This window comes from Myodes glareolus, chromosome 10 (assembly GCF_982192425.1).
Source record: "Myodes glareolus chromosome 10, mMyoGla1.1, whole genome shotgun sequence".
Lineage (NCBI taxonomy): Eukaryota > Metazoa > Chordata > Mammalia > Rodentia > Cricetidae > Myodes > Myodes glareolus.
Window position 1 is genome coordinate 49,863,107 of NC_142035.1, and position 12,673 is coordinate 49,875,779.

Here is a 12,673-nt window from a genome sequence, read left to right on the forward strand (position 1 = left end):
GCAGGATCTCCATGACCCGGGGCACCAGCAGGATATCTGAGAGTTTTGGTGAAGGTCCAGTATTCCTGATGTTCCTGAGGCCTCGGACCAGACCAATGACTCATTGCAATGAACGTTTGCAAGTAAAGCTGTTTGAGCAAAATGATATACTGAACTGTGTGACACAGCGCAGCTCCCAAGGCCACATGACAAGTGACTACGTGATGGACAGGTGGGAAAGACAGAGGAGGAAAGTGGCTTTTAAAAAAAAATTCTTTTTATTTATTATCTTTTTTGGGGAGGTTACAAGGGTGGAGGGCAGAAATGGAAGGACTGAGAAATGAGTGGGATTGGGGTCCATGATGTGAAATTCCCAAAGACTCAAAAAATATGTCAATAAAAATGTAAAGGTAAATATAATTGTTGAGCAGAGATATCAGTCCCACACTACAGAAAACAAATAGCAAACAAACAAACAGCAACAAAAAGCCAACAAAAATTGATCCAGGAAAGTCATCAAACAAACATCAATAATTCTCACCTCTGAAAGAAGGGCACGCTGGAATCCTGAATTTCTGTAATAATATAATGAGAAACATTCAGTTAAAAAAAAATACAAAGCACAGGTAGGCAGTGGTAGTGCTTGCCTTTAATCCCAGCACTTGGGAGACAGAGGCAGGCGGGTCTCCATGGGCCCGAGGCCAGCCTAGTCTACAGAGTTAGTTCCAGGACAGCCAAAGCTACACAGAGAAACCCAGTCTTGACACACACACCCCAAGCAAAATAAAACCCACAAGTAACTGATATTATCCTATACAGGAAAAAAAGGAAGTCAGTGGAATCTGTCCCCGCACACACACATTTGGCCAAGGAAGGAGAAATTAATTCTTTAAAAATGCCTTCAGCAAATTCAGGGATGGGCAGCAGCCCACCTGCCTCCAGGCTGCTCAGGCTGCAGGTGCGGTAAAGCTGGTGTGGTTTCCAGACCTCAACTGGTGACTCTTTCGCTGTAAGCCACAGGGTCAGGACCTCAGAGCTTGGCTTGGGGAAGCTGATCTGTTTCTAGTTCAATCTTTCAACAACACACGTTGAGCAGCCCCCTTTGCTGTGAGCTCCGATGGATATAGTAAACCATACAAAGGAGAGCATTCCAAGCCTGTAGGAACGGACTCCTCTAAAGCCATCCATTACCGTCTCTGGCTACTAGACAGCAAGGTCTAGACCCAGTCCTAGAGCTGGGTTCCTCCTCTGTGTCTGTGACTAGATGAGTTCCTTGTATGTGACCCATAACCACTGCATGAAAACACTTCCTTGGACAGACTTATGATTGTGTTCTCTGAACAAAACAAGGGAAATTTATCACATCTTTAAGGACTGGTAAGGGCTAATTCTTAAATTTAAGAACATTTAAAATTTTAGATAATTCTAAAATCTAAAAATATCTTAAATTTATTTCAGATAATCCTTTCTTAAATTTACTTCTATTTTATGTACAAGTGCTCTGCATATATGCCTGCATGTCAGAAGAGGGCATCAGATCCTATTGTAGATGCTTGTGTGTCATCATGTGGTTGCTGGGAATTGAACTCAGGACCTCTGGAAGAAGAGTCAGTGCTCTCAATCACTGAGCCATCTCTTCAGCCCTAAGATAATTCTTAAATTTCTCCTTTAAATATCTACATGTAGAATCCACATGACCTTTCCATGTTCTCTCTCTCTTTTTAAGACTTTTAAATTTTTGTTCATTTTATCCATTAAGATTTTACTTTAATAATATTTCCGTAATAACTAATCACCAAGTTCTTCAATATTAGGTCTCACATAGCTCTTCTGCCTCTACTTCCCAAGAGTTGGGATGGCAAGTGTGTGACACCTTGCTTAGTCTATGGAATGGTGGGGATGAACCATCTGCTTGTGAATCCTAGGTAAACATGCTACCAACTGAGCTTCCCTTCCAGCCCCTCAAGTCCCATTTTAACAAAATATGCTGTCCATGGAAGAATTCTAAAGCAATGGGTTACAGTTTCTAGAAATAATCACTGCACTAAATAGGTGAAATAAGTAATTGGACAAACTTTATGTCAAACACAACAGTAGTTTTGCAGATTTTTTTTTTTTTTTTGCAAAGAGAGGAAATAAAATCTAAATCTAAGCATTGTGCCGTCCTGACATGTTTCATTAGAGACCCCCCGGTTTCCCATTTATCCTCTGAAGTAAGGCAAGGTCTCTAGAGAAGTGGGAGCTGCTGTCGTGCAAGTTTTCTGCAAGGCTGGCTGCTTCTCCGCTGAGTCAGCAGAAGTCCCATCGCTTACGCCACTCATGGGGAGAAGTTACAACATCTTGGCTTTGTGAATGAGGACGGCCAGACATTTCTAAGATAAGTAATGGTGCTGGGGTCACTTCCCACGGGGAACTTCTGCTTGGTTTGGTGGACTCAGACACACACGCACACGCGGAGAGAGAGAGAGAGAGAGAGAGAGAGACCTTACATTCTGATCCACCTTGTATCCTATATCCTTTAGGTAAAGGCGAAGGGAGTTCAAGACTCACATGGTCAGTAACTAGTCAGGACCAGATTTGTGCAAAGGCAACAACTTGTAGGCACCAGAACCCAACAGTTTGCTTGAGGTGAGGAATGGAGTCATCCTTTACTCTGCACTTCCTCAATAATACAACAATGCATCTCTCTCTCTCTCTCTCTCAATTTAACATATTAAGGAAAATATTTACATCTTCTTAAAGACTATTTTATTCACTCTTTAATAACTTCACATATGTATACAATATATTATATCATACTCATCCCCTCCCCTTCCCATCCCACCCCTCCAGCACAACTCCTTCCCTCCTTCTTGTCCTCTCCAAAAAAAAAAAAAAAAAGAACACAGAGTCCTAATTAGTGCTGCCTTGCGTGTGCATTGGCATGGGGCCACCCACCAGAGTGTGGGCAACCTACTGATGGCCACATCGCTGAAGAAAAGTGGCGCCCCTCCTCCAGCAGCCCAACTGCCAGCAGTTCCTCAGCAAGGGGTGGGGCCTCATGAGCCCCTCACCGTCCATGCTGGAATGTTGACTGACTTGCTCCTGTGTAAGTGACCACAGCGGTTGGCAGTTCGCGAGCACAGTAGCCACGTCCTGTTTAGAAGATGGCATTTCACAGCAACCCCGCCCTAAAAAACTCTTGCACTTTTCTGTTCCCTGAGTCTTCACACAGCTGATAGAAATGTTCCCGTAGGACCCAGTGTTCAACAGCCATTCTCAGCGCTTTAGCAGTTCCAAATCATTGCATTGACAGCAGGCTAGCGTGAAAAGAAGTTTCCCTGAACAAGGTTGAGAGTAGCGCTAATCTGTGGGTCTAAGTATTTAGAGGGCAACTTGACAGTATGTCAGGGGTGGGGTTTCTGCTATGACAAATGGCCGTGCACTGTATAATGAATGAAGCCTCAAATTAGGAAGAACCTCAAGTCAGTTTGCAAGGACGGACGGAGTTCTTTCAAAGACAGCCGCATCCTCTTCCTATGCAGGGTCTGTAGCAGGAGATACTGGTGTCTTGCCCACGGAAACCTGGCGTGAATAGCCTTGAGACAGCCCTTTCTTCTGACCACATGGGCCAACACTTTATCCAGTCCCCTTCTCAAAAAGGCCCTTGCATCTCTCATTAAGAAAGGGAAGAAAGAGCTAGAGCAAGAAAAAAAAGAAAAGAAAAGAAAGGAAGGAAGGAAGGAAGGAAGGAAGGAAGGAAGGAAGGAAGAAAGGGCCAGTCAGACAAGCCTCACCCTACAGATCGCAATGTTTCTGGTGTTTGTTACCCAGTCCTCTTGACCTCCTAGCCCTAATCTGAGCTAAGCAGAGGACAATGACCTGGCTTGCTTCCTCTCTCTAGGTTTCACCATAGCAGCCACTTTGGAAAGGGACTTGAGCGTATACACAGACAACAGGAAAGCTCTATAGTTGATGCAGAAGACAGTATGGGAGTTTGGGAAAGTTAGTGGCCTCCACTAATGGTCAAGGTTAGTGTTCAAGGCTATGACTGAGAACCCCATAGACCCTAGGTTCTCAGGGAGGAGGTTGAAACGTGCGGAGTCATGACAGTGAAGAAGGAAGCATAATAACATTGATTACATACGCGTTATTAACAAGCTTCCTCAGAAAATAGTGTTACATAGTAATAAGGAATTTAGCTAACGGGGTCTGCCTTAATTGCTACTCAGATATAACTTTGAACTGGTAGCTACTAACAGGCTTAGTCTAGACAATTTAGAAAACTAAAACAAATAGAGTTGTGTTTCTGATTTTATCAGAATTTACGTTGGCTGAGGCTATATCTTTTGAAACCCTCTTATTAGGGCTCCTTACTCACTAAGCCCCCTTTTCCTGACAGACTCCCTCTAGGAATGACCCTGGTTGCCATCTTCCCAGAGAGAGAATCCTGCTTGCTTTAAGATACTGAAACTACATCTGTTTACTTCATAGAGTGTGTCTCTAATTTAATTTTAAGATTTATTTATTTTTTATGTTCAGTCTTCTTGTATGTCTCTGTGTCAGATGTGTGCAGTCCCCATGGAGGCCAGAAGAGGGCGTCAGAACCTGTGGACCTGGAGTTACGGACAGTTGTGAGCCACCATGTGGATGCTGGGAATCCAACTCTGGTCTTCTGGAAAAGCAATCAGTGCTCTTAATGCTGATCCCTTTTGCCAGCCCCAGAAGTGTAACCATTGCTGTAAACATAGTTCTTTGAGTCTATAAAAATCACTTAATTGCTCAGGAAATGTAATATGGGAGTGGCGGGAGGTACCTAAAAGCCACCTGCAGATTAAAATTTACATAGGATTAAAGTTTACATATGGGATTATAGCTAAAAGCCTATGTAAACTGTGAGAGGTTTTCTGACCAGGGCCAAAACTCCCTTGAACAATACTAGCAATTAGGTCTTCTTCTTCTTCTTCTTCTTTTCCACAACACAGTTTCTCTGTGTGGTCCTGGCTGTCTGGAACTTACTCTGTAGACCAGGCTGGACTCAAACTCACAGAGATCCTCCTGCCTCTGCCTCCCTGAGTGTTGGGAATAAAGGACTTCTTGCTGGAAGGAGTTCATTTCTCACTGCAGTGGTCCAGCTTCATCCACAACACATCACTTTGGAACACTACCATGGCCTTGGCTGTGTAACTGGATGGATCAAACATCTCTGCTGTGTTTGTTGATCTCTCAAGAAAAGCCAGAAGCCCTGGCTTGCTCACTTCTTACACCACTACGGCAGCACTGACCCAGGTCACATGGAGAACAGAGTCACCTGCGTAGATTTGGGGTGTGGCAGGGCATTTGATTAACTATTCATTATATACTTTTTACAGCATATTGTTAAAAAAATGTAAAATCCAATGTATAATAGCTTAGATATTTAATATTAAATTTATAGGAAACTTTCCAACAGATATGCACATCCCTTTCTTTGTAATGTTTTTGTTGTTTAAACTAGCCATTCTTGACCCCAAATCAAGGATTCAATAAAAAATTGTTTTAATTGTTTCTTTTTAGTTCATGTATTTGAGTGTTTTGCCTTTGTGTATGTATGTGCACCACATGTGTGTCTGGTACTAGCGAAAACTTTGGATCCCTTGGAGCTGGGCTTAGCCATGGCTGTGAGCCACCATGTGGATGCAGGGACTGACTGAACCAAGGTCCTCTACAAGGGCAACCACTGTTCTCCACCGAGGATTCATCTTCCTAACACTCTTCAAACTCTTTAGCAGTGCGATTACCGTGTGTGTGTGCATGCACATGTGCACACATGTGCACCAATGTGTGCATGTGTGTTTGTGTCTGTGTATGAGCATATGCCACTGCCCTTGTGCAGAGGTCAGAGGACAACTCGCAAGGTCAGTTCTTCCTTTCTACCCTGCAGATTTGGGGCCTTCAGATTGAACTCAGGTAGCCAGGCTTGGTGGCAAGCACCTTTGCCCCTGAACCATCTCACTGGCCCAAATTCTTCACACTCTTGTTGGTATCATCAACAAGAGACTTTGCACACGTGTTAAAAAGTGTTTCATTAGCTGGGCAATGGTGGAGCATATGGTTAATCCCAGCACTCAGCAGACAGAGGTAGGTGAATCTCTATGAGTTTGAGGCAAAGGGAGTTCCAGGACAGCCAAGGCTATTAAATAGGTAAATGTTGTCTTGAAAAGCAAAACAAACAAAAATGTGTTTTATTTGTTGTTAAAACTAGTCACAAAATTCCAGTAACACATATGTAAAAATATTTTTAAAACATGAACCTTTAAGATTTATTTTTATTAGTGTGTGTGTGTGTGTGTGTGTATGTATGTATGGATATGTGTAAAATTGCATTCAAATGCTACTGAAGGCCAGGGAGTTAGATTCCCCTAGAGCTGGAGTTGCAGGCAGTTATGAGATGCTTGGCATGGGTGCTGAGAATGAATCTCAGGTCTTCTGCAAGAGCAGTGAGCTCTCTAACTACTTAGCCAGCTCTTCATCCCTTAAATTATTCTAAAATATTTGTGTGTTTTTACTTGATGTGTATGAGGGTTGTTTTGTGTGTGTGTGTGTTTTTGTCTGCATGCATGTAAGCATACTATGTGCTTATCTGGTGTTCACTCTCCATAGGAGAGTGTCAAGTTGGAAGCAGATGCAGAGATCCACAGCCAAGCACCAGGCTGAGCTCTGGGAGTCCTGCTGAAGAAAGGGAAGAGGGATTGAATCAGGGGGGTCAAGGTCATGACGAGGAAACCACAGAGATAACTGACCTGAGCTATGATTTCCTATTTTTCTTTTCACTAATAAAATGTGATGCTGTCATATGACAAGGGTGCAGACTCATATAAGCTCCTCAGAACCTTTGCAGAGTGACAGAGGAGTTACCCTGGAGCTGGGGAGCCTGGCCTGGCTGCTGGAGCCAGGACTCAGCTATGACAGACTGCAGCCCTGAACCCCGTGTACTCTGAAGGTTGCTGCAGCCTGGGTGAGCTCACTCTCAAGTCTGAAGCCAACAGTTCTGATGATGCCAAGGGCCCTGGATCTGCCCAGTGTCCTCATGGACAGCATCAGGTTACTGCCCTCCATCAGTCAATCTCTTCTAGCCTCAGCCTGCTCACCTGTGGGGCAGGGATAGCATAGTACCTACCATGAAATTAAATGAGTGTCATGCCTGGCACACAGTGAATGACATTTGTATATATTGAATAAAATGTCTAAACCGGGCGGTGGTGGCACATGCCTTTAATCCCAGTACTCGGGAGGCAGAGGCAGATGGATCTCTGTGAGTTCAAGACCAGCCTGTTCTACAAGAGCTAGTTCCAGGACAGGATCTAAAGCTACAGAGAAACCCTGTCTAGAAAAACCAATAAAATAAATGTCTAGAGACTTTGGAGTAGAACTGTGCTGTGATTTGGGTGAGTGTTCCCCAGGGGGTTCCTATAGTTTTTGTTTTGTTTTGTTTTACTCTATAGGGGCCCATCACCCAGCTCCCATATAAATACACAGAGACTTACTTTTACTTATAAATGCCTGGCCTTAGCTTGGCTTGTTTCTAGCCAGCTTTTCTAACTTAAATTATCCCATTTCTAACTACATTTTGCCTTTCTTGATTCTAAATATCTTTCTTTCTTACTCTGTGGCTGGCTGTGCAGTTGGGTGGTTGGTCCCTAGCATTTTCCTCCTCTTTTCTATCTCCTGCCTAGCTACTGGCCAGTCAGCTCTTTATTAGACCAGTCAGGTGTTTTAGGCAGGCAAAGTAACACAGCTTCACAGAGTTAAACAAATGCAGCATAAAGAATGCAACACTTCTTTACATCATTAAACAAATACTCTACTTCATAAATGAATGTAACACATCTTAAATATTTCGCAACAGTTCCCAGGGAAGTGGAATCTTGTGGAGGACCTTCAATATTTGGAAGAGTACTCCCAAAGATAATTGTGGGGCCCTGACCTCTCTGCTTCCTGGCTAATAGTGTGCACACAGGCATGTTTTTCTTCAATTTTTACTATCTGTCATTCTCACCAAAGGCAGAACCAAGGGACTGCCTGTCTAGAATTGTAATTTTCAAATTGTATGTTAATTAAACCTTATTTTTTCTTTCTTCTTCTTTTAAATTAATTGCCTTTAGTGCAGCAATTCTCAACCTTCCTAACGCTGTAACTCTAACTCTTTAATAGAGTTCTTCACGCTGTGGTGACCTCCAACCATAAGATTGTTGTTGCTACTTCATAACTGTCATTTTGCTACTGTTATGAATCGTTTTTGTTTTGTTTTGTTTTTGACAGGATTTCACTGTTGCTTTGGAGCCTGTCCTGGAACTAGCTCTTGTAGACCAGGCTGACCTTGAACTCACAGAGATCCACCTGCCTCTGCCTCCCCGAGTGCTGGGATTAAAGATGTGCACCACCACCACCACCACCACCCGTTATGAATCATAATGTAAATATATGATAGGCAGATGGTCTCAGGTGACCCCTATGAAAGTGTTGTTTGACCCCCAAAGGAGTCATGACCCATAGGTTGAGAACCACCGCTCCAGTGTTTTGTTGTAATACGAAACTTACTAGTACAACCCCTAAACCAGGTGCTCATTTAAATGTTCTAAATTCTGGCTCTCAGTTTCTAGACATGGCCATAAGCAGGTTATTCAGTCTGCCCAAGCCTTGGTGCCCTGGTCTAGACATGATGACGACCCTGAAACCCCTGGTGTAGGGACACACAGGAAAGGGAGCGGACATATGTAGGGCTGGGAACAAGGCAAGTGCTCCACAAGTGATGGCGGAGCCAGGAACCGAGAAGGCAGAACTCTACAGCCTGTGCCCTGGCCCTGCCCACCCACCTCCTGGGAGTGACAGCTCCCCAACAGAAACACAACTAACCTGTCAAACTCTTCCACAGGTGATTTGAAATCTCAGGATAGATCATCTTGAATCCTTTATTACTTTTCTCATTTATATACTCTTTAAAATCACATTTATTTACTAATTTATTTAGTGGTGTATGTGTGGGTGTCTATGTGGAGGTCAGAAGACACCTTTGTTGGTTCTCTTTCCACCATGTCAATTCTGGGGATCAAATTCAGGACATCAGCCTTGACAACAAGTACCTTTACCAACTGAGCCTTCTTGCCAGCTATAGACTTCTGAGATGGTTTTTCCATTTCTCTCAAAGGCAATACTAAGAATGGGCATAGAAACTGTGGTAAGGGCCAACACTAAGGGGGCTCCTTTGCAAAAGTATCAGGGCTGCTGGTGACGGCTGTCTTTCTGAGTCTGAAGCATGCTGAACACATCCTTCCTGATTTGTATTTTATTAGGAAGTCATATCAGACGATCAGTTATAAAACCTTAAACATTAAATAGATCATTTTTATCAGACACACGATTCATGGAGGCATACCAGGCTTCTCATGAAGGTCAAAAATGAAGTCAAATCTGGCATTTCATTTTACAAACACTTTTACATTTAATACTGTGGAAAAGACAATGACTTTAAAAAAGCATCATTGATTCCGTACAAATGTTAACACTGAGGAATATCGTTTAAGAGCTGCAAGGTCAGTGAAATAAGTCCATCTTTTATTAAAATATAATATCCTTGTCTCTTTCCACCATATACATATATGTTCACTCTTTAAATAAATATATTATGATTTTATTTATATTTTCTTGTGTGTACATGCTTATGAATGTTCTGGTGTGTGTGTGTATGTGTGTGTGTGTGTGTGTGTGTGTGTGTGTATGGAGGTCAAAGGACAGCATCAAGTATCACTCCTTAGGTGCTGTCCACTGTTTTTCTTTGAGACAGGGTCTCACTTGGCCTGAAACTCACCTAGGCAAGCTGCCCTGTGAGTGTCAGAAATCCACCAGACTCCACTTTCCCAGCACTGAGATTACAAGTATGTGCCACACAGCCAACTTTTTGTTCCGTAGGCTTTGGGGAAAAAATTGACATCCTCGTGCTTATAAGTCAAGGTCTTCACCAACTCAGCTTTCCCCCCTGCCTCTGTATTTTTACTGTTTGGGGGCCTTGGGATGGAACACAGGGCAGCCCAGAGGTGGAGCACACACGTTGCTGCGGAGCCACACTCCAGGCCTTGCTGTCTATCTTTATGTTTATATTGATTTACATGTGACTGTAGGTCCCATGTGTGCAGGTGCCCTCAGAGGCCGGAAGCGAGCATGAGATCTGGAGTTACAGGTGGTCGTGAGCCACCTGATTTAGTTACTGGCAACTCAACTTAGGTCCTTTGCAAGAACAGCAGGCACTCTTAGCCCGTGGGCCGTCTCTCTAGGCCCTGGGTATGTGTTTATAGTGAAAACTGACTTGACAGCATTCATCTGGTCCTGTCAGGCCATGGACTTTACGAGTAAGTAAGAATAACAAGTACCAAAACATCAGGTATAACCAGTGTGGCATTTTGAATTGGAATGGCTCCATAGGTTTGTAGGTTTGAATGCTTAGTCTCCAGTTGGTAGACTTGTCTGGGGAGGATTAGGAGGTGTGGCCTTATCGAAAGAGGTTTGTCACTGGGAGCAGGCTTTGACGCTTCAAAAGAGCGGTGCCATTTCCCAGAGTACTTTCTGTGTCTTGCTCACCATTCAAGATGTAAGCACTTAGCTGTTTTCTGCCACCATGCCTTCCTTCTACAAGCATGGATTCAAACCCTCTGAAACTGTCAACCTAATTAAACCCTTTCTCTTCTACATTGCCTTGGTCATGGTGTTTCATTACAGCAATAAGAAAGTAGCTAAGGCAACCAGGTCCCACGTAGCAGTATTTGCTTGGTCCTGTCACGCCTCCATTCAGTTGGCCTCACATTGGGACTTCAGAGTCGTCAGAGGACTCATCTGCAAACAAAAGTTCATCTGGTGGTGGGCTCCCCAAGGGGAGCGTACTGCAGTGAGACCAGGAGATCCCATTTTTGCTGGGTTTGTCCTCTGGTGAGGCAGCGTCCTTTCCAGGGGGGACTGTAGCAAAAGGAGCGGAGGCCACATCTTCCCATTCTTCACCGACCCCGTTCAAGATGTATCTTTCCTCCTGGAGGTTGTTCTCATGAACTTCGGCGGTGACCACGCTGATGGTGGCACTGGGAGCGCACGAGGCAATGATGGAGTCAGGATCAATGTTCATGTCCAGCCCAGCGAGGGAGGGCCCGTTGGTCAGGCCCTCGCAGCTCTCCAGCAACTGGGTATTGATGTAGATGATGGACTCTTTGTCCTGTGCATCAGGCAGACTCTCGGAGAGCTTTTCCAGCTGCAGTCTCAACGTTGAGAAGGTGGGTCGGTCCAAGGGGTCAGCACTCCAGCAAGCGTACATGATGTCATACCTGAGGATGACAGACAAGTGAGTGCCACCTGGGACAGACCCAGACCATCCAGACCCAGTGCAACCACCCCTCCTCCTCACCTAGTCTTTAACTCCACTCTGTTTTAATCAGCATTCATTCCACCTTTTATGGAAATAAACTTGTTTTGGTTTGTGTGAAGAGAAATGGTTATTCAACTTTTTGAATGTTTTGTGTGTGTGTGTGTGTGTGTGTGTGTGATATGTACTTGTGCATGTGTATATAGAGTCTGGGGGATACCTGGTATATTGCTCTATTTCCTTTCTACTTCATTCCTTTGAGACAGGGTCTCTCACTGAACCAGGAGCTTGCTGTTTTGGCTAAACTGGCTGTCCAGCGAGCCCCAGGAGTCCATGTGTCTACCCCTCACTACTCTGAGGTTACAGGTGGACCATAGCCACACCAAGCTTCTTATATGGGTGCTGGGCAAGTACTCTTCCCTACAAAGTCATCTCCTCAGCCCCTCGTCAAAAACCAATAATTCTCTTTCTAAAAATAGAAGATGTACCCGACAATTATATCTACTTTTGCAAATAAAAGGGTTAAACATCCATCAAACTAATCACCTGCTCTGTAAATAAAGTTTTATTAGAACACAGCTATGCCTAGTCATGTGCTGTTGTCTGTAACTGCTTTTGCTACAATTGTAGCACTGAGTGGGTGCTACAAAGGCCCCCAAAGCCACAATTATTTACTATGTGTATTTTACTATGATGATTTAAATGAGAGTGGCCCCCACAGGCTCATCTATTTGAATGCTTTAGTCTGCAGCTGGTAGAACTGTTTGGCTGTTTGGGAAGGACTGAGAGTGGCCTTGATAGAGGAAGTGTCCCTGGGAGTAGGCTTAGAGACTCAAAGTCCAGTTGCCAGTCTCTCTGCCTCCGTCTCTCTCTCTCTCTCTCTCTCTCTCTCTCTCTCTCTCTCTCTCTCTCTCTCTCTACCTTATGCTTTTGGACGGTCATGGACTCATCTCTAAAACTGTAAGCAAGTCTCTAATTAAATGTTTTCTTTTATAAGTTGCCTTTGTCATTGTGTCTCTTTACAGCAACAGAAAAGTAGCTAAGACACTTACCAAACAAGTTTGCTAATGCCCGTCTATACCATTAAACTGGGTTGTGATCAAGAACGCTGATTTAGTTGAGCTGGTTTGGTTGGACCAGGGAACTAAGTAAGAAGACCCAGAGCTAGAGTGGCATGTGAGGGGTAACTGGGTGGTGTGTAGTGTGTCTCACTCCCTTCTGATCTTCCTGACAGCTCTGCCACTGCACTTTGTAAACTAAAGCACAGGCCCGGGGCTCATAGGTAGCAGAGGGAAGCAGAGGAATAAGGCACAGATTGGGCAGACCCATCAC

The 12,673-nt window shown here is 44.1% G+C and overlaps 1 protein-coding gene across 1 annotated transcript in view; it reads right to left on the reverse strand.

The window, feature by feature from the left end:
* Positions 1-9,268: 9,268 nt before the first annotated feature.
* The window catches only part of Mertk (MER proto-oncogene, tyrosine kinase), a 107,817-nt gene continuing 104,412 nt past the window's right edge, over positions 9,269-12,673 (reverse strand). The window contains exon 19 of the mRNA XM_048459528.3: positions 9,269-11,303. Within this exon, the coding sequence (XP_048315485.3) occupies positions 10,790-11,303 (514 nt within the window). The 3' untranslated portion in view covers positions 9,269-10,789. The remainder of the gene's footprint in view (positions 11,304-12,673) is intronic.